Below are 21,623 nucleotides of genomic sequence, written 5' to 3' on the forward strand. Positions count from 1 at the left end.
AAAACCCCTAACCTTAATTTAGGGGTTCCACAATAATACTTCAAATCAAGACAAAATACAAGTCAATTCAATATATAATACAACAATTTCTATTTTAAACTATTCAAAATTTCAATTACAAGGGACTTAGGATTTCAAACAAACTTGGATGTGGGGGAACATAACTCATTTTTGTTCCTTAAATAATGGTCTCCCAAAGTTCAAAAAGCTTAGCGTTTACTGGACTTGTACATGTGTAGTAGAATGGTCACCTGCAAAAGCTCGTCCTGCTGCCACTCGATCGTTCTCTGTGTGCCCTCTTTTCCTTTCTTTCTTCTCGGGTTTGTGCGTTTGCAAAGGAAGGAAAAAGAAAACTTTAAACCATACAAAAAACGCAAGTTCAAACAACATCTTTTACTAAAACAAAAATGCTAAATGTAGTGTTTTTTTAATTGAATACTACATTGTCATGCCTTTTTTTAATTCGCCACATCACACCTTCAATTAAAAAATGTTGGTCCATCTAATTTTTTTTGTTTTTGTTTTTAAATGCATCAATTTGGGAAAAAAAGTTTATTTCAAACTATTTTTAAATAATTTATATTAAAAAAATATTAAAATAGGAAAAAATTGGAGATGCCTTTTTTTTTTTTAACTAAAAGAGAGCGGCACTATCTCCATTTATTTATTAATAAACTCTCACTTTTGGTAGAGGAATATCATAGTTATAAGATAAGCAAAAGGGAGATTACAGAAAAATCAAATAAAACCCTCATAGAAACAACATCAGTAACCAACCAAATCAGAACAATAAAACTAAACAAAACTAACAAAAAAAAAATAAAGACACAAAAACAACCATAAACAAATCAAAATTTACCAAACAAAACTCGATGGTTGAACTAACGATAAACGGAAGTGAGATCCCATCTATCCATCTGAAGAATACATTTCAGATAATGTGGTAGAGAGTGTTGTTATTCATAGATTATATTTTTTCACATTTTTCCTTCTTTAGTAAAAAAATCAGAAGTACTATTGTCTCCCCTATATTGATGTGTCATCATGATATTCACTCCACCACGAGTTCCTCCCAAAAATTTCAAAGATACCACAAAGTACATTTACTTTTCTAGAAACCAATCAACTACAATTCGCGAGTCACTTTCACTAATTATATTAAAATATGCAATCGTTTGCACAAATGAATTCATTCTCTAATTACTTTTAATTTCACACTATTATTCATACCATTATCAAAATTATCTTGAAAAAACCATTTTTGTCATGTCATGATAATTTCAAATAATTCCTCCACCTTCTGAAGTATCCGGATTATCCGTATAACACTCATCACAATTAAGTCTTATTTAACCTGCTAGAGGTTTATAACTCATAAAATAATTTTTCCATTACTCTCGCAAACTTGCTAATACTTAACTTGAAACTCGTTCAAAATGATAATGTCCAACTTTTTCTATTTTTTAAAAAAATTAATGTTATGGAATACTTATCCACATCTAATATGTACTTTGATAAACTCTTCCTATTCTCACTTCACATTTTCGATTATAGAGGCACGCAATCAAACACGAATCAGCCGTTTAAAATACCTTTAATAGATGCCTTCTGGTGACCAATCGTTAGGAATTCTGTCTGCATTATCCTCGTATCATAGCTGGTTCCTTAACGGCACGAAGCTCTGAACAGTCTCCAGCTTTCGTTACGAAATTTGCACTTCTGAAGAAGAGTATCAGGTAAGAATTTCTTTTCTGCTTTGATTCTTCCCTAAATTAATTTCTCGAATGCTTTAGGGATGTTCAGAAATGGTGTCGTCATTACGCTCGTCGAAAGAGCAAACATGATTATTTGCTGGCTTTTCCCCGTTGAAATTCTTTGCATTTACTTGAAAAATTGAATCTTAAATATCAATTTTGCTAAATGTAAAAAATCTCAACTTTTGACCTCGGAGGTTACCTTCATTTCGAATTGAAATTATTCAGGCTTTTGAGTCAATTATAAATTTACACATGATTTGCTCTTACTGGAGTAGGGAGTTGGTTGAATGGACAGAGGAGAGTTAGATAGCAGAAGAAAGATTGGAACAGTTAAAGCAGCCATTAATCTGTATGGTGAACGAATTCATGAAGACAAGCCTGCACCTAAAAAATCCCAGATGGCTTTTTCAGAGGTATAATACAAGGAATTGTTAAAGCCCTTTTACTGATTGTCGGAGACACTGGATACCCATTTTTACTCCCTCCCTCTCTCTCTCTCTCTCTCTCTCTCTCTCTCTCTCTATATATATATATATATATATATATATATATATATAACAAATCTTGATGTGGTCACGTTGTATCCTATACTCTTTTTTTTCCTATCTGTTGTATATGTGGTCACGTTGTATCCTATACTCCATTTTTCCCTATATGTTATGTCTTTGGTGGTAGCGGTAGAGTTGTCAATCAAGAGACTTGCAGGTTACGGATTTGAGTCATGAAAATGTTCTTTTACAAAAATGTTGGGTAAGGCTAATTTGCCGTTTTCTCAGACCACACATATGTAAAAGCTTTGTGTACCGAGTTGCCCCTATTAGACGGTGTATCCTATGCTTGTATATATTTTGACATAAAATACATCAACCTTGTATTTGGGAGTATAGATTTCAATTATTGGATTTGAAATCATGTGGATTTATGTAAAATGCAGTACAATTCCATACAAATTCAAAAATCCAAATCCTGAAATCCACACTCCCCCAACATAGTATAGGGATGCCATTTTGAGGTTACATTTGAAGTCTTGAATTTAGATTTATGTGGCATTTGAAGAAAATAAATATGAATTTGTATTCTCATTGTGGTCCGCCCCTTCCCCAGACCCTGCATACGTGGGTGCTTTGTGCTCCGAGCTGCCCTTTTTTTTATTTATTGCTTTTTGTTCAATTGACAAAATTTCAAGCTCATAGCTCAAATTACATGGTTCCAAACAGAGAAGAAATAAATGGTTTTAAACATGTAGATGGAAAATCACAATGCATGACATCTTTTTTTACATGACAAGTATATTAATTGCAAATAATTAAAGAAATAAAATATAACATCTTATAAATTGTTATACTTCTACTTTTTTTCACATTCTATTTACTACATGTTTGATACATAGATATAGAATGGAATAGGTGGAATGGAATCAAATTTATCACTCAATTTATTTAAGCTCTATACTCAAATTTTCATTTTAGTTCCATTTCTACCCCATTCTGTTGCACAGATCAAATATGACATTATGTCATTTGATACTTGTTGTATGGTTTAGGCAAAATAGGGTAAAATATTGAGATTAATTAATTTATTTTTATTTATATAAAAATATTCTTAATCATGAATGTATCTGTGTCATGTTGGGTCACAAATTTTTAGAAATTTCTATAACTTTGCATTCTTGTATCCTTGTATCCGTGTCCATGCTGTTTTCTCTATCTCTCTCATTCTCACAGTATAAACACACATATTTCCATTTTTCTTATCTAATTAGCTAATGACGTTTGATAATTGAATTAGCCCATTTCAAGAACAAGAGATCTCCATCTTGCAAAGAGGGGCATCAACCAATTCAGTGAGAGCAAAAGAGTTGCAGAATCTGAAAAGGCCCAAGCAGAATATGAGCTCTTCAATGCGAAGAAGACTGTGAAAGATCTCACTCAATTGATCGAGAAATTGAGCTCAAAGGAAAAATTGCAGATGCAAGACCTTGATACGGTAAAGAAGCCCAAGAGGCATGAAAATGAATGGGCAGCGGCCACCCCAAGATTTGATGCATATCAGTATAGCAAGGTGATGAAAGAATTGGAATTAGTAAAACAGGAAATAAGTAAACTTAAGCTTGATTTGGCATCAGTCTTACGAGAGAAATTACGGGCTGATGAGGACATAGAGGCCTCAGGTTTGAAAATGTGTTCTTGTTCAAACTCCATGGAAGCACTTAGGAAAGAGATTGAGGAAGTTAATGAAGAGGATGTACTAGTTGAGTTGGCCCGGATTGAGGCTGTTAAGGAATTTGGAGCTATTGAAGCTCAGAGAAAGAAGGAAGCTTGTGAGTTCTCACTTGCAATGGACAAAACCAAGGAAAGAATGAAGGATGCCATCCAAGAGATTGACCATGTGAGAGAGCTCGAAACCAGATTGGCTCTCACAATGGCAGACATTGATGTATTACAAAATGGACTAAAGCTAGTGCAGGAAACGGAAAAAAGGGTCCAGAGAAATGACAGTTTGAAACATTTTGAAGTTGGTAAGGGGGAAGAGGAATCTTCGTCTTTGTTAGAGGCAGTCACAGAAGTGCTACAATCTGCAAAAGATGAATTTGATTGTGTAAAAGATGAAGGCTTTCGGAACATGGCTTCAATGGATATTGTAAGGAATGAGCTCAAGCATGTATTGGAAGAGATTGCTTTGTTGAAAACTGCAGAAGAGAAGACAGATTTAACTGTTCAAAATCTCAATTCAAAGCTCTTGCGGGTGAAATCTAAATTGGAAGCAGCTTCATTGGCTGAGGAAAATGCTAGATCACTTGCATCCAATCTAACTCTCACTCTTGAAGAAATGAAAACAGAAGCAGAGGCAGCAAAGAAAGAAAAGGAGCTTACTAATAAAGTAACTGCAACAATCAAAGAAGAACTTAAGAAAACTGAATTTGAGATTGACTCGACTGATGAAAGATTGCAGGCTGCCATGCTAGAGCTTGAAGAGCTAAAATCATCAGAAACAATAGCTCTTGAGAATCTTAAAATTCTAATTGAGAATACCATGGCGGCCAGAGCTTCTGTGTCACAGAATAGTTCCTCAATTACAATTTCAAGTTTTGAATACATGTATTTAACTGGATGTGCAGCTGGGGCAGAAGAAATTGCAGATAAAAAGGTTGCAGCGGCTCAGGCATGGACTGAAGCATTAAGAGCCAGTGAGAAGGAGATATTGATGCGAACTGAAATATCTCAGAGGGAAATCAGAGAACTGAGGATCAAGGAAGAGCAAGAAGTATATAGAGCAGAGACACTGCTTTCAGCAAAGAAAGCAGTTGAGGGAGAGTTGCGGAATTGTAGACAAAGAAGTGAAAAATTTAAACAAGCTAAAAATTTTCGGCTTCAAGTTGAATCACCTAGAAAGTCCATTAAAGATGGTGGCAATTTAACACCAGCACGACGAGCTAAGCTGCGAAAGTCGGCCTCTCCAGCAACTCGGCTTGTTACCCGAACAAATTCTTACACTGTTAGGAAGAGATTGAAGGTAATGCCCAATCTAGCCAAGTTCTTCGCTAGTAAGAGAACTGAAAAGAAAATCTAAGCTGTCTACTCTCATATCCAAGTGTTCATTACTGATTTGATTTCATAAGAGTAAATTGTAATGACATTTAGTTCTAACCAAAGTGAAACACTTTGAGCATTGGAACTTGGAAGCTAACAATTAGTTTCTAGTCTCCCACTCATTAATTTAATTTTCTTTCATGTCTCCCTCCCCCAAAAAGTACAGAAAAGAAAAATATGAAGAGGGTGAATCAATGCATGAAAGAGCATCCTTGGGCAGTCCTTGTAAGTAGCTGTAAAAATCCAATCTCAATAATGGTTTTTTGATATAGTTTGGTTTTAGGTATTGTCATCTGGGGTTTCATTTGAGTGCATTGCACAGATTGCTGCAGATTTAAGTCCTAGCTATGATTTGAAATTGCTGTGGTTTGCTGTCTGTAAGTCCTTGTTTGAAGGTGAGTGTGTGTGTGTGTGTGTAAACATAGGGATTTTGGTTGTTAATGGTGTGTGCGTGTGAGAGAGCCATTCGGGTGCGTGTGGAGGAGTTGAAGAGAATAGCTGCAAACAAGAGTGACTGCAAGGAGAAAGGTTTATATATATATATATATATATATATATATGTGTGTGTGTGTGTGTGTGTGTGTGAGTGTGTGTGTAAAGCAAATGTAAGCTAATGTGTGTATTTAACTCAATGATGGGTTTGTAAAAATGTAGATTCCTTTCAAAATTTTTTATTCTACATTTGAAAAGATGGGATTTGGGTTGTGGATTTGGATTTATGTCTATTCTTACAAAAATATAATATAAAATTGTATTGAGTTTCTTTTAGATTCATACAAATTCAAATCAAAACCTGGAAATCCATGTCCCAAACCTTACTTTATAGATGCAATTAATGCAAGTGCTACATTGGAAAGATTCATGTACACTTGATATATTTGGTACATAAGAATAAAATGAAATGTAATAGAATTAGTCTTTCCTTATGTTTGGAGAGATCTTGGATTTGAATAAAATACAATATAAAATTATATTAAAATTTATCCAAATCCAACTAAATCCAAATTCAAGATCTGAAATTTATACTTTCAAATGCAATGTTTATAATTTTACATTTTTACCATATAATTTTCATTCCATCACATTATAATTTTATTCCATTATAATTAAGTGACTTTCTTTGGTACCCAAATTTTCGTGGGTTCTTTTTTGGTTAGTATTAGATTCTTCCTTAACTTTCCAAACCATCTTTGTTTTCAAATTTCTCCTTTTAAGTAGGGAATCAAATTTAATATGACCCTTCTTTTTGCATAAATAGCAAGTAGCATGAGCATAAACATTACTTGAAGAGGTACTAGCATAAACTTTGATTCCTTTATAAAGTAGCTCATGTAAAGACTTTTCTTTCTCTTATATTCTTCACCATTATAGCCAATACCTTCTTTATCTAAAGTCATCTTTTGAGCACCCACTAATTTTTCGAAGTTTTCTTTTCCACTTGTAAATTTATAAATGATTCTAGAGTAGTCTCCCACTTTCTTCCAAGCTAGTAATTTTCAAATCATTTTCCTTTTCAAAAGTAGCATGAGATTCTTTTAAAATTTCTAATTATTTTGCCAAACTTTTATTCTCATTTTCTAAGCTAGTAATTTTCAAATCCTTTTCCTTTTCAAAAGTAGCATTAGATTCGTTTAAAATTTTTAATTCTTTTGCTAAACTTACATTCTCATTTTTTAAAATGTTGTTCCTCTTATACATTCTTACAATACTCTTATACACCTTAAACAATTCTTTTTGCAATTCTTTATAAGATGGTATGCTAATCACAAGATTCATCACAAGAATCAATAAATGAGTTAGAAGGATAGAAATGTACCTTCTCATTATTTAATGATATCAAGAAAAAATTTGCAACTTCTTGATCACTTGAATCACTTTCCGAACTACTTGAGCTCAAATCATCTCAAGTGGTAGCCTTCATTGTCTTCTTTTTATTCCTAGAATCCTTCTTGAGTAGAGGGCACTCCGGTTTGATGTGGCCAATCTTCTTGTAATTGTAGCAAGTAGGGGGTTCTACTTTTGACACTTTCTTACTTGAGTCTCCTCTATCCTTCCTCGAGCCCCAGAACTTTCTAGTAAATCTCTTGTTTTTCTTGAAGAACTTTGCAAGCCTTTTAGTGATGAGAGCTACATCATCATCATCATCCATGTCTTCATCATTCTCATCACTAGAGCTCTCCTTGGAAGCCTTGAGAGCAATAAACTTCTTTGCTTTGTTGAGCTCATTGGCTCATTCTTGATCACCATTTCATAGGTGAGGAGTGACCCGATAAGCTCATCTAAGGTCATCACCTTCAAGTCCCTTCCTTCTGCAATGGTCATCCCCTTTGGCTCCCAAATGGATGGTTGTAACGACGTTTTTAACTTACCACACAGTCAACCATATTAATTATCATTAATTAATACAGAACAAAGTCAACCCGAACCCATGGGTAAAGAGGACACACCTGTCACACACAGCGGAAACATAAACAGCAGTAAAAATAAATTATATAAAAATCTCCAAACCATAGAGTACATAATACTAGAGTTATCTACAATCCACCATAATACTGTATATGTCCATCCTCTAACATCAAAAGATACATCAAGGATCTTTCAACAAAAACCTACTGAACCTAACTCAAAAACTTACCCTCCTAGTGGGGTAGTATAACTGTCTCAACAGCGACCTCAGTCCGCCGCTCTTTTTGAGTTCCCTAAAAAAGTTTAAGCTGGGGTGAGACACTTCTCAGTATAGGAAATAAACTAAATACAGCTGTGTGGTAACATGAATATTTAGTACTAAAATAGATATACAGTACATGTCACATACTTGAAAACACTGCAAAAAGCGTGATTGAGTAAACATATAGTTTTATAATTCTACTAGATCATACTGTTCATAAATCATTTGATATAACTAGTAGTTCTGAAATTTACCCAAGATGAATAGCTAATTGATGTCATGTATTACCCCCCATGATGGGTTGTGCAGCCCGAAGGCAGGACCTGACAATGGCTGGAAACCATTGTTGAGTCAAAAATGCCTGTAAGTACGATGGGCCCACCACACCCTCATCCGGACTGCTAGGTAGACGTCTAAAACTCTACACTGAAAGCCACATCAACTATCTATCTCCCACCCCCTTTACTAGTAGGGGCAGTTAGCACAAGTCTAAATTGAACTGAACTGTATAGCTACAGTACCGTGCTCCTATAAGTGATCTAAACTATCATCCGGGTTCTGATAACATATAATACATGATAATATATTCTATTTAACGTAAACAGATTGATAGCATGTTCTGATTTCTGTAATAACGTAAATAAATGCGGCCTTGAGCCGATTACATTCATAACTGCGGTCTTACATCGAAAACATTCATAATTATAGTCTTGCGCCGAAAACGTACATAATCCACGGCCTTGCGCCGGCTATTAATCACAACCTTGTGCCGAACATATCATACATATTAATCTGAATAAATATATTATTTATCATGTATTCTTGAAATCATAAGGTACTGTATTACATTATTATTCCTGAAATAACTGCAAATATGCTTTTCTTGTAAACTTGACTTAACATAATACAATTTGAGTAAAATAATATTCATGCCACACAATGCTGATTAAAAACATAATTTCCATTCTAAAATCATATTTCCTGTATAACAACAGTATTTTCCCAAATATACATTTTTACCAATATGCTTATACATAATACATGTTTCCTGAAAATTAATTTGCTAATAAGTAATAATAATTTTCATGGAAAATAACTGTTTTAGTTTACTCCCTTACCTGACAACTGAAAAGCCCCTATAAAATTTAGTCTTACGCTCGTAGGGTTCCCCACTCAACACCCTCAAAACAACATTTCCCAGAACAAAAGTTCAGTATATCTCCATGTACTACATTTCTTATAACTATGGGAAAGCCGAATGTTGAATAAAGAGTCTTACCTTGAATTTGGGATGAAATCCAAGGCAGCCCCCACCAACGATCCACTCCAACAGACTTGAAGAGAACTTTCCTAAGAATGTCGTGGTGACCTCGGATTGTCGAACTGGCAAGAATCCAACCCGAAAACTTAGAGAGAAGGAGGAAGGGTTGAATAAGAGAGAGAGAGAGAGAGAGAGAGAGAGAGAGAGAGAGAGAGAGAGAGAAGGCTTTGTGTGTGAGATTTTAGCTAAAAAATCAAGTTTAGGCTATTTATACATTGACGTTCGTCGACAAGACACGTTACTTCATCGACGAGGTCATGAAGGAAATTCGTCGAAGAATGCTCACTCCTCGTCGATGAAATTCAGAATTAAAATATAGCTTTTTGGTATTTTCTCGTCGACGAGACCCTCATATGTGCTCGTTGACGAACTCCCTGTGTTCATTGACGAGTTTAAAATCCTTCTTTTCTCTCCTCCTCCTATTATTAAATTACAATAATTATTCGGGTCTCTACATTCTCCTCTCCTTATAAAAATTTTATCCTCAAAATTTACTATCCATATGATTCATCATTCCTTAAAGGTAAACGGTCTACTCATTTTATTACTTACCCTCACTTATGGCGGAGAATATCGTGGTTACATTTAGTGTTCTGGGAGATTACATACATAAAATAAAATTTCCCCAAAACTAAAATACTACTTACTATCTAAACTACTACATGTACCTGCAAAAGAAACATTACATAACTATTTACACTTTACCTGGAGATAACCGAACTTCTTAGAACAATTGGGGGTATTTCTGCCTTATCTGTTCCTCGAGTTCCTAAGAAACTTCTTCTATTGCGTGATTTCTCCACAGGATTTTCACTAGAGGAATCTTCTTATTACGCAATTCCTGCTCTTTCCAGTCCAGAATCTGTACTGATACCTCCTCATAAACTAGTGAATCACTGATCTTTAATTCACCATAACTAATCACATGAGAAGGGTCTAGGACATATTTACTCAACATAGAAATGTGGAATACGTCATGTATCCTGGGCAACACAGGTGGTAAAGTTAACCTGTAGGCAACCGACCCCACTTTAACTAGAATCTAAAACGGGCCAATGAACCTAGGGCTAAGTTTACCTTTCCTTCCAAATCTCATGACTCCTTTTAACGGAGCTATTTTAAAAAAAAAACAAGATTACCAATATCAAACTCCAACTTCCTGCGGCGGTTATCAACATAACTCTTCTATCGGCTCTGAGTTGCATTGATTCTATCCTTGATGAGCCGAACCTTATCATACGCTTGCTGCACTAATTCTGGTCCTATAACTCGCCACTCACCCATATCATCCCAATATAAAGGAGAACGAGATCTCTTACCATAGAGTGCCTCAAACGGGGCCATGCCAATGCTAGCCTGATAACTGTTATTATACGTAAACTCCACCAGTGGTATGAACTGGGTCCAACTACCCCCAAAATCTAGCACGCACGCTCGAAGCATATCTTCTAATATCTGGATCATCTTCTCAGTCTGCCCATCTGACTGTGGATGGAATGTCGTGCTAAAAGATAACTGAGACCTTAGAGCTTCCTACAAGCTCTTCCAAAATCGTGATGTGAAACGTAGGTCTCGATTTGACACTATAGACACTGGTACTCCGTGAGAATGGACTATCTCATGAATATAAATCTCTGCCAGGCGGTTGAGGGAGTAGTTGATCTTGATAGGAAGGAAATGGGCGGTCTTAGTCAAACGGTCTACAATCACCCAAATCGCATTCTGGTCATGCAATACTGACGACAGTCTTGAAACAAAATCTATGGATATATGATCCCATTTCCACTCTGAGATAAATAGTGGCTGCAACTAACCTATTGGCATCTGGTGCTTAGCTTTTACCTGTTGGAACATCAAACACTATGCTACATACTCGGCAATCTCCTTCTTCATACCACTCCACCAATACGATTCTTGCAGATCCCTATACATTTTCGTACTGCAAGGATGAATTGTGTATAAAGTTCTGTGAGCCTCTTTTAGGATGGTCTTTCTAATATTAGAATCAGTAGGAACACACAATCTGGAACGGAACTGCAAAGCTCCGTCATCTGTAATACAAAATTCCTCTCCCTGACCATTCTGTACTCTAACTATTACCTCTTCTAATTCTAGATCCTCTTTCTGAGCAACTTTAATCCTTTTCTGTAGAGTAGGCTGCACCACCAAACTAGCACTACATACCTAAGGACCACCCTCGACCAACTCTATGCCGAGTCTCTCCAGATCCATCATGATCAGATATTGAATCTTCATAGCTGCCAATGCTGGTCCCACAGACTTCTTACTTAACGCATCAGCTACCACGTTTGCTTTCCTTAGATGGTAATTGATAGTACAATCAAAATCTTTAATAAGCTCCAACCATCTTCTCTTTCTCATGTTCAGTTCGTTCCGAGTGAAGAAGTATTTTAGACTCTTATGGTTGGAGAAAATTTCACATCGCTCGCTATACAGGCAATGCCTCCAAATCTTAAATGCATGTACTATTGTAGTCAACTCAAGATCATGGGTAGGATAGTTCTTTTCATATTCTTTCAACTGTCTGGAAGCATACGCTACCACTCTACCATGCTGCATCAATACACAACCAAGTCCCTTTAAGGATGCATCATTGTAGATAACATAACCCTCACCGCCTGATGGGATGATCAATACTAGTGCCGTGACAAGCCTTTGCTTCAATTCCCAGAAACTCTGCTCACAACTGTCGTCCCATTCAAATCTGGTGTTCTTTCTAGTCAATCGTGTTAGAGGCCCTAATAATGTTCAGAATCCTTCAATAAAACGACGGTAATAACCAACCAACTTCAAGAAAGTCCTGATCTCTTGGACATTCCTTGATCTAGCCCAATTCACTACCACATCAATTTTACTAAAATCCAAAAAAATTCCATCCCCTGAGATAACATGCCCCAAAAACACAACCTTCTTGAGCCAAAATTCACATTTACTGAACTTGGCGTACAACTTCTTTTCCCTGAGCATCTGTAAAACCTGCCTCAAATGCGTCTCGTGCTCCTCATAGATCCTCGAATAGACCAGTGCATCATCAATAAAAGCAACTACAAACTGGTCTTAATATTGGTGGAAAATCCAATTCATCAAATCCATGAATATTGCAGGAGCATTCGTCAGACCAAAAGGCATAACAAGAAACTAATAATGCCCATACTTGGTCCTGAAGGCCGTATTTGATACATCTTCTGCCTTTACCTTTACTTGATGGTAGCCTGATTTGAGATCAATTTTAGAATACACCCGTGTACCCTGGAGCTGGTCAAATAAATCATTTATACAGGGTAGAGCATACTTGTTCTTGATTGTCACCTTATTAATTTCCCTATAATCTATATACATCCTCATGGACCCGTCTTTCTTCTTTACAAATAACACTGGAGCTCCCTATGGAGATACACTAGGTCGTATAAAACCCTTATCAAGCAATCTTGCAATTGATTCTTTAATTCCGCCAACTCTTCTGGCACCATTCGGTAAGGTACTTTAGAGATCGACACTGTACCTAGAAGCAAATCAAAAGGAAAATCTACCTCACGATCAGGTGGCAAGCCTGGTAACTTATCTGGAAAAACATCTGTAAACTCTTTTACTACTGGTGTACTAGTAAGCTTCAATTCATTCCTTGACATTTCCTTCACAAAGGCCACGAACCCCTAGCAACCACTCAGGAGTAGTTTCCTCGCCTGAATAGCTGAAATTAACTGAGGTAGAGATTGCACTCGCGACCTTATAAATCGAAATTCTGGTCTTCCTGGGGTTTGAATATCACTTCTCTCAAACGACAATCTATACTAGCAAAGTTAGTTGCTAGCCAATCCATGTTGAATATGACATCAAACTCGTGCATCTCTAGCACTATCAAATCAGCAGATAAAATTCTCCCCTAAATATTAACTGGACAGCCACGGAGCACCCTACTACACCTCACTGCCGACCCGATCGGTGTAGTTACTAGCAACTCAATGTCTAGTAATTGTGTTTCTGCACCACATAGTTTAATACACCCCATAGATACAAACCAGTGTGTGGCCCTTGAGTCAAATAATGCAATAACTTTAAACGAAAACATGCTAACCATACCTGTCATCACGTCGTCGGCTGTCTTAGCATCACCCAGCGTCAAAGCGAAAACTCTACCTTGAGCCATATTCCTCTGCTAGCCTCCACGTGGTGCCTGATAACCTCCCTGAGTAGGTCTAGGAGCGGGAGTAGCACCAATCTAAGTCTGATAATCTCTTATCATATGTCCCGGCTCCGCACATCGGTAACAAATACCTCGACCGACACGACACTCACCCAGGTGTCTTTTCCCACAAGTTGGGTAATTTGAAAGTTGCTGCATACCTTGAAACCCACGATTCCCTGTCTATTGCCTCTGGTATCTATAGTAGCCACCTCTCTTCCACGAACCACGACCAAACCCCTTTTGGGAACCAGAAGGTGTGGATCTCTTCTTCTGTCTCTACTCCTTAGCCTCCAATCGCTCTCCGGCCTCTGTCATAGTTGCGCTGTCTATCAGCTCAACAAAATCTTGCAATTTCAGTATCGACACCTGCTTATATATTTCTCTCCTCAAACCTCTTTCAAACTATCTTACCTTCTTCATCTCATTTGGAATAATGTACGGGGTGAAACGAGATAGTTCAATGAACCTTGCCATATACTGTTGCACTATCTATTATCCCTGCTTCAGATTTAGGAACTCCACTATCTTAACTTCCCTGAATGAGGCTGGAAAATACCTATCAAATAATATCTCCTTAAATCGCTCCCATGACATCTTTATAGGCACTGTCCTCTGTTGCTCAAGGAGTTTCACTACCGTCCACCATCTTTTGGCTTCTCCAGTCAGTTTATACGTAGTGAACAACACCCTATGCTCCTTAATACATTGCAGCACTGCAAACACTTTTTCAATCTCCTGCACCCAGTTTTCAGTGATAGCAGGATCAGTTCCTCCTGAGAAAGCCGGAGGATCCACTTAATGAACTTCTCAATTGAGTTACCGTGGCCTGCAGACAAACCACCTAACTCTCTAGAGTTCCTAGCAATTTCAGCCATGACTTGCTGTGCCATACTACGCAGTACTGCGTCTGAATCACCACCCATAGCGGCTGAGGGCCTAGCACCCTCATTAGCACTAGCATGTGCGCTACTACCTCCAAGGTCCATTTGAAAAGACAATAAAGTTAACTGAGGACCCTATCATCGTAACATATCATCTAATTGGTATATTATATCTTTAACTAATTCATCCCCCCTGATCTAAATTCAAGGCTCAATCCTGCAACCTAGATACCCAACCTGACAATAGTTACCATCGCTTTCTTGAAATCGTCACCCTAGGAAAGACACACAAACCATCACGGAAGTCTTGCATCTAGAATTACAAAACCAGACCTCAAATTCCCTTATCCTATACTCTGGTATTATTACTGTTGCATTCTAAAGTCTACAGAACCTAGCATCCTAGGCTTTGATACCAAACTGTAATGACCTTCTTAACTTATCACACAGTCAACCATATTAATTATCATTAATTAATATAGAACAAGGTCAACCCGAACCCGTGGGTAAAGAGGACACACCTGTCACATACAGTGGAAAACTAAGCAGCAGTAAAAATAAATTACATAAAAATCTCCAAACCATAGAGTACATAATACCAAAATTATGTACAATCCACCATAATACTGTATATGTCCATCCTCTAACATCAAAAGATACATCAAGGATCTTTCATCAAAAACCTACTGATCCTAGCTCAAAAACTTACCCTCCTAGTGGGGTAGTATAACTGTTTCAACAGCGACCTCGGTCCGCCGGTTTTTTTGAGTTCCTTGAAATAGTTTAAGCTGGGGTGAGACACTTCTCAGTAAGGGAAATAAACTAAATAAAGCTATGTGACAACATGAATATTTAATGCTAAAATACATATACACTACATGTCACATACTTGAAAACACTGTAAAAAGCATGATTGAGTAAACATATAGTTTTATAATACTACTAGATCATACTATTCATAAATCATCTGATATAACTAGTAGTTCTAAAATTTACCCAGGATGAATAGCTAACTGATATCATGTATTACCCCCCCCGACGGGTTGTGCAACTCGAAGGCGGGATCCGACAATGGCTGGTCGACCACGGCCGAGTAAAAAATGTCTGTAAGTAAGATGGGTCCGCCACACCCTGGTCTGAACTGCTAGGTGGATGTCTACAACTTTACACTGAAAGCCACATCGACTATCCATTTCCTACCCCCTCTACTAGCAGGGGTAGTTAGTACAAGTCTGAACTGAATTGAACTGAACTGTATAGCTACGGTACCGTGCTCCTATAACTGATCTAAACTATCATTCTAGTTCTGATAACATATAATACATGATAATACACAGTTTAACGTAAATAGATTGATAGCATGTTCTGATTTCTGTAATAACGTAAATAAATGCGGCCTTGTGCTGATTACTTTCATAATTGCAGCCTTGCATTGAAAACATTCATAATTACGACCTTGCGCCGAAAACATACATAATCCATGGCCTTGTGTTGAACATATCATACATATTCATCTGAATAAATATATTATTTATCATGTATTCTTAAAATCATAAGGTACTGTATTACACTATTATTCCTGAAATAACTGCAAATATGCTTTTCCTATAAACTTGACTTAACATAATAAAATTTGAGTAAAATAATATTCATGCTACACAATGCTGATTAAAAACATAATTTTCATTTTAAAATCATATTTCCTGTATAACAACAGTATTTTCCCAAATATACATTTTTACCAATATGCTCATAGATAATACATGCTTCCTGAAAATTAATTTTCTAATAAGTAATAATAATTCTCATGAAAAATAACTGTTTTAGTTTACTCCCTTACCTGACAACTGAAAAGCCCCTATAAAATTTAGTCTTACACCCGTAGGGTTCCCCACTTAACACTTTGAAAAAAACATTTCCTAGAACAAAAGTTCAGTATATCTCCGTGTACTACATTTCTTATAACTATGGGAAAGCAGAATGTTGAATAAAGAGTCTTACCTTAAATTTGGGATGAAATCCAAGGCAACCCCACCAACAATCCACTCCAACAGACTTGAAGAGAACTTTCCCAGGAGTGTTGTGGTGGCCTCGGATCGTCGAATCCGGCCCTAAAACTTAGAGAGAAGGAGGAAGGGTCAAATAGGAGAGAGAGAGAGAGAGAGAGAGAGAGAGAGAGAGAGAGAGAGAGAGAGAGAGAGAGAAGGGTTTGTGTGTGAGATTTTAGTTGAAAAATCAAGTTTAGGCTATTTATACAATGGCCTTCATTGACGAGACACGTCATTTCGTCGATATGGTCATGAAGGAAATTCGTCGACGAATGCTCACTCCTCATCGAAGAAATTCAGAACTGAAATATAGCCTTTTGGTATTTTCTCGTTGATGATACCCTCATGTGTGCTCGTCGACGAACTCTATGTGTTCGTTGACGAGACCCTGTTTAAAATCCTTCTTTTTTCTCCTCCTTCTATTATTGAATTACAATAATTATTCGGGTCTCTACAATGCTAGTCCTCTAAGCACCTTCCTAATCATTTCAGGTAGGATAATTTTTTCCAAATGCATTAAGAGAATTGATGATATGCGTGAATCTAGTGTACATGGTAGAAATGGATTCATTAGGAGTCATCTTAAATGCTTCATATTCACTAGTTAGCATATCAATGTGATTATAACTTTACATCTTTGGTTCCTTCATACGTAATTTCCAATTTTTCCCATATTTCCTTAGCACTTTTACATGCCATGATCCTATTGAACTCATTACCATCTAAAGCTCAATATAATGCATTCATCGCACTAGAGATGATTTGCATCAATTTCATGTCATTTTCATTCATTTCATTTTCAAGTTTGGGAACTTCTTTATTATTAACAACTTTCATAGGCACATAGTTGCCTTAAACAACCACTCTCCAAGCTCTCCAATCCATTGTTTGGATAAAGGTTCTCATTCTTTGCTTCCAAATGTATAATTTACACCACAAAAATTGGAAGCCTTGTAAAGGATTTACCCTCACCAAAAGGAAATACACCTAGGTTTGCCATGTGATCTTTACAAAAATATGGTTATATTTATTGTAACCTCACTTTGATACCAAATGTAAGTTAAAGTTTAGGCCCAAGAAAGGGGGTTAATTGGGTGATTAAAAATTTAAGCTACCACTTAAACAATTTTTGCCATAATTTAAACAAGTGTTCTAAGTATGTAATGATTATCAATAATCACAATAAATATTTATGAACGAAAATGTGCTTAAATTAAAGAGTTAAGGGAAGAGAAAACAAAACTGAGTTTTATAAGGTTCGGCAATACTTGCCTACGTCCTTACCTCAAGAAAACCACTTGAGGATTCCACTTACCACTCCTTCAATAGGCGGAGATTCCTCACTCCTTCACTAGATGGAGATGCCTTTACAACCCCTCCTTCACTAGGTGGAGATGCCTTTACAATCCCTCAAGTGAAATACCCCTTTTTCTTGACACGATTCACTTCCGAACCATCAGTGTACAAAGTGGAATCAAGATAACTTAGTGTTCAATGAATGCTTCTAAATAAAGCTGATAAGTACAATGAAAAATGACACACTGATACACTCCCAAATGAATAAGAATGAAGCTCAAAGGAGTATCAAGGGTTCTCTAGGATTTTGAAAGCAAGAGAGAAAATGAGCTCTTGAATGATGAACTAAAAATGATTCCAATAATAATCCTCGTATAGAACAAGTTTAGAAGCCTTGTATTTATAGTCAAAATTGTGTTCTAGCCGTTTTATGGCCATTGGGCGTATTTAATAATTTAATATTTCAAAAATATAGTTGTTTTATAGCCACTGGGATAATAATTCCGCAGGTTTCGGTTGACCAACCTAGAGTTCGGTCGTCCGAACTGCCTCGAGCCAGGCTGGTGCACAACTAGTAGCAATTCGGTAAACTGAGTCCCTTACTTCAGGAACCCAAACTACCTGGAGCAGCAAGGCCTTTAGTTTTTCATTCCAAAATTGATTTTAACATTTTGAAATAATTTTTGCACTTTTATAAATGATTTTTCATAAAATTTAGGGTGTGAAATTAGGATAGCTTCCCAAGAGGGGGGTGAATTGGATTTTTGAACTTATATTATTTTTAATACTTTGTTTTATATCAAAAATCACAACAAGTAAACACAAAATCAATTCAATCACAACCAATCAACAAGATAATCAAAATCTTGATCTTTGTATCAATAACCCTGTAATAAATTGTAAAGCACGCTGAATTTATGTAAGCCCCGTGTTATTCCAAACTCACACTTCTTCTTTGTGTTTAGTTTTTAAACAAACTTTTAGATTAATAAGTTTAGGATGATCAACCAATGCAGTCCCTTTCGGTTTCCGCAATCAATGCTAATCAAGCTAAAACGAATTATCCTCTGGTCTATTTAACAACCATACACTCAGAATTTAACAATTTAAAGTATACACGTAGGTTGTAAGTATTGATGAAAAATAAAGAGTAAGGAAGAAGAGAGAAACACAAGGTTTTACGAGGTTTGGCTTACACCCAACCTACATCCTCGCCTTTGGCAAACCACCAAAGGATTCACTAGTTTAGTTCTGTTGATGGGTGGAACAATAGCGATTACAATCACTCCTTCCTTTAGGATAGAGCCCGCTTCTCCAAACGATATTTCCTCATTTGGTCCAATGATTCTACAACCTTGAATGGTCTATAAACAAGAACCAAGATAGAGAAAAGTTTGTGTACAAGATACACTCTCACAGCAGAGTAGGTTAGTACAACATTCAGCACAAGAATACTTCAAAGTAAATCAAATATAAAAGGATTGAAGCTCAATACTGAATTTAGATCGCCAAATATCTTCCAAGTATTGAAAGATTCAGACTTTGAAGGCTTTACTTCGGTGTTTGTATCAGCAGTAACTCAGTGGTTGAAGTTGGATGAACACAAGAGAGTTTGAGAGCTTTTTAGAGAACTTTGATTGTTGGAAATTTCTTGGTGTGAAAATTCTTTGAAATTTGGGGCTATTTATAGATGTTTAAAAGGAATTCCTTGCCCCCCAAGTTTCCTTGAAGTAATCCCTAAGTTTTTCAAAATAGTATTGCCCAAAAAATCCATTTAAAAAGTCTTCCCGTTTGAATTTTTTAAACAAACGTTCGAGTGACAGTCGCCTGCCATAGAAGAAATTTAAAACATAGAATACTGGCAGTCACCTGTCAGAACTCAGGCAGTCGCCTGATATGACCACCCAGGCACCTGGCTGTGCTCAGGCAGTCGCCTGGCATGCTACTGCCTCTTTGAAATTTATTCATTTAATTTGGGTAGTTGCCTAGTAGGTAGAGGCAATCGCCTGGCCCTTCTGTTTTGTTAAAAAAACTTTTATTCTTTAAACCCTTCTTTTCTTTGATTTAAAAAACATACTTTAGGGTTTTACTAAAACTTTATTTCTAAGTTCGTTTTGATTTTATGAGAGCTTCAATTCAGTTTATATTTGTAGTTCACTTGAAGTACTTACAAAACATCCTTAAAAACATATTCTTTTGATCTTCAAGTAAGTCCTTGTTCTTCTATCATCTTTGAGCTTCTGATCATCTTTATTTCTTGATCTTTTTGAACAGTACTTTATCATTCTTTTGAGCTTTGAACTTTCTCTAAGTTTCGCCTTCTTCCTAAAAAATTTTCACTTGAAATAAATTGTATTAAACATATCATGATTTGTTATCATCAATATAAGAATTGTAAGCCTTGTTAAGCCAACAATCTCCCCCTTTTTGATGATGACAAATCAAGAGCAAAAGTAGTAATAATAGAAAATAATGCTCATGGCTCTCCCTTTCAACAAGCATGATATACCAAAAATATTTATACAAACCATGTCACTTGCAAAATTAATTCATACCCATATATATTCATATTCTTACAAGCAATGAATTCATACAAGGTATTCCATACATATTCATAGTCTTACAAACCCATAGCATATTACAAGCCCATAACATATTTCATTTTTGCACTTCCTTCTCTCAAACACTCTCCCCCTTTGGACATCAATCAAAAAGGAAAAGAGAGCGATACAAAAACAACATAGTGAAGTGCTGTAGAACATAGTACTTGTAGATCTTACAAACACAAAAGAAATACTAGCCGGTGAAGTACTCAGAAATACTAATATATAGAAAAAAGTGTTAAATAGCACATAGATGAAATACATCATTTAGAGGCTTTCATAGATCCACTTTCATCTTCTTCTTCTTCTTGTTCACCATATTGTTCAGTAGTATCATCATCACTAGATGGAGCAGAGCTGATATCCATTTGAGATTTGCCTTTGGAAGAGCTAGCCAAATGTTTCTCAATCTTGTCAACACGCTGAAGAAGGCTTGAAAAATGAGTTTCCACAGTAGAAACCTTCTCCCTAAGTGTACCAAGTCCAGATTGCATTCCATCACTGAAGGTCATATAGTGATTAAAAAATGGAACGAACCAAGAAGGAGTTTCTGAGTCAAGCTGTACTGAAGGGGCTGGCATGGAAGACTAAGGTGGTGGAGCAGATGAGATGTGATAATGTCCCTTGTGAAACCACCATTGAGGAGAGTGTTTATATCCCATACGCTTAAGAATAGTATCATAAAAGATATATTAATGGGTTTTGCTAGTGAAGTTAAATGATGGTGTAAGAACACTGAAATGAGCAAATACCATATTTAACATCCCAGCATATGGTAGAATGACACGAGGGGCATTAACTTTCATAATGATCCATTTGATAAGTAAACTTGGAAGATCCAGCTTTTTTCCTTTAAGAATACACCACATAACAAAACAATCTAAGAAGGAAATATGATCATGAGAAATGGAACGTGGTAGGATATTATATGTAATAAGTTTGTGCAGGATTAAAGCTTGGAGATTGAGCTGTTTGTAAAGAGGTGGATGCCTAAAGGAGATAGGTGTATCAGTTATGACTAGGGATAAAAATTCATCTGGAGTAAATTCTTGGGATATTATCCACTGTTTCTCCACAATGTGAACCTCAAAATCTCCTGGCTTGACTCGAAGAATTTTTCCCAAAGATATGAGAGTAAGATGAATATTTTGCCCTAGAAGATTTGTTTTGATCCCATTTTCAAATCTCTCCATATTAGCATAAAAAATCCGAACCACATTTGGATAGTATCCTTTTGCTTGATACGTAATAA

General features: G+C 36.3%; 1 protein-coding gene across 1 annotated transcript; it reads left to right on the forward strand.

Annotated features, from left to right (window-relative positions):
* The first annotated feature begins 1,535 nt into the window (after positions 1-1,535).
* Positions 1,536-5,490, forward strand: LOC131144518 (protein PLASTID MOVEMENT IMPAIRED 2). The gene is made up of 3 exons (XM_058093219.1): positions 1,536-1,736; positions 2,033-2,170; positions 3,546-5,490. The coding sequence occupies exons 2-3, from the start codon at positions 2,045-2,047 to the stop codon at positions 5,325-5,327; spliced, it is 1,908 nt and encodes a 635-aa protein (XP_057949202.1). The 5' UTR covers positions 1,536-1,736; positions 2,033-2,044; the 3' UTR covers positions 5,328-5,490.
* The last annotated feature ends 16,133 nt before the right edge of the window (positions 5,491-21,623 follow it).

The sequence above is a fragment of the Malania oleifera genome, chromosome 1 (genome assembly GCF_029873635.1).
Source record: "Malania oleifera isolate guangnan ecotype guangnan chromosome 1, ASM2987363v1, whole genome shotgun sequence".
Lineage (NCBI taxonomy): Eukaryota > Viridiplantae > Streptophyta > Magnoliopsida > Santalales > Ximeniaceae > Malania > Malania oleifera.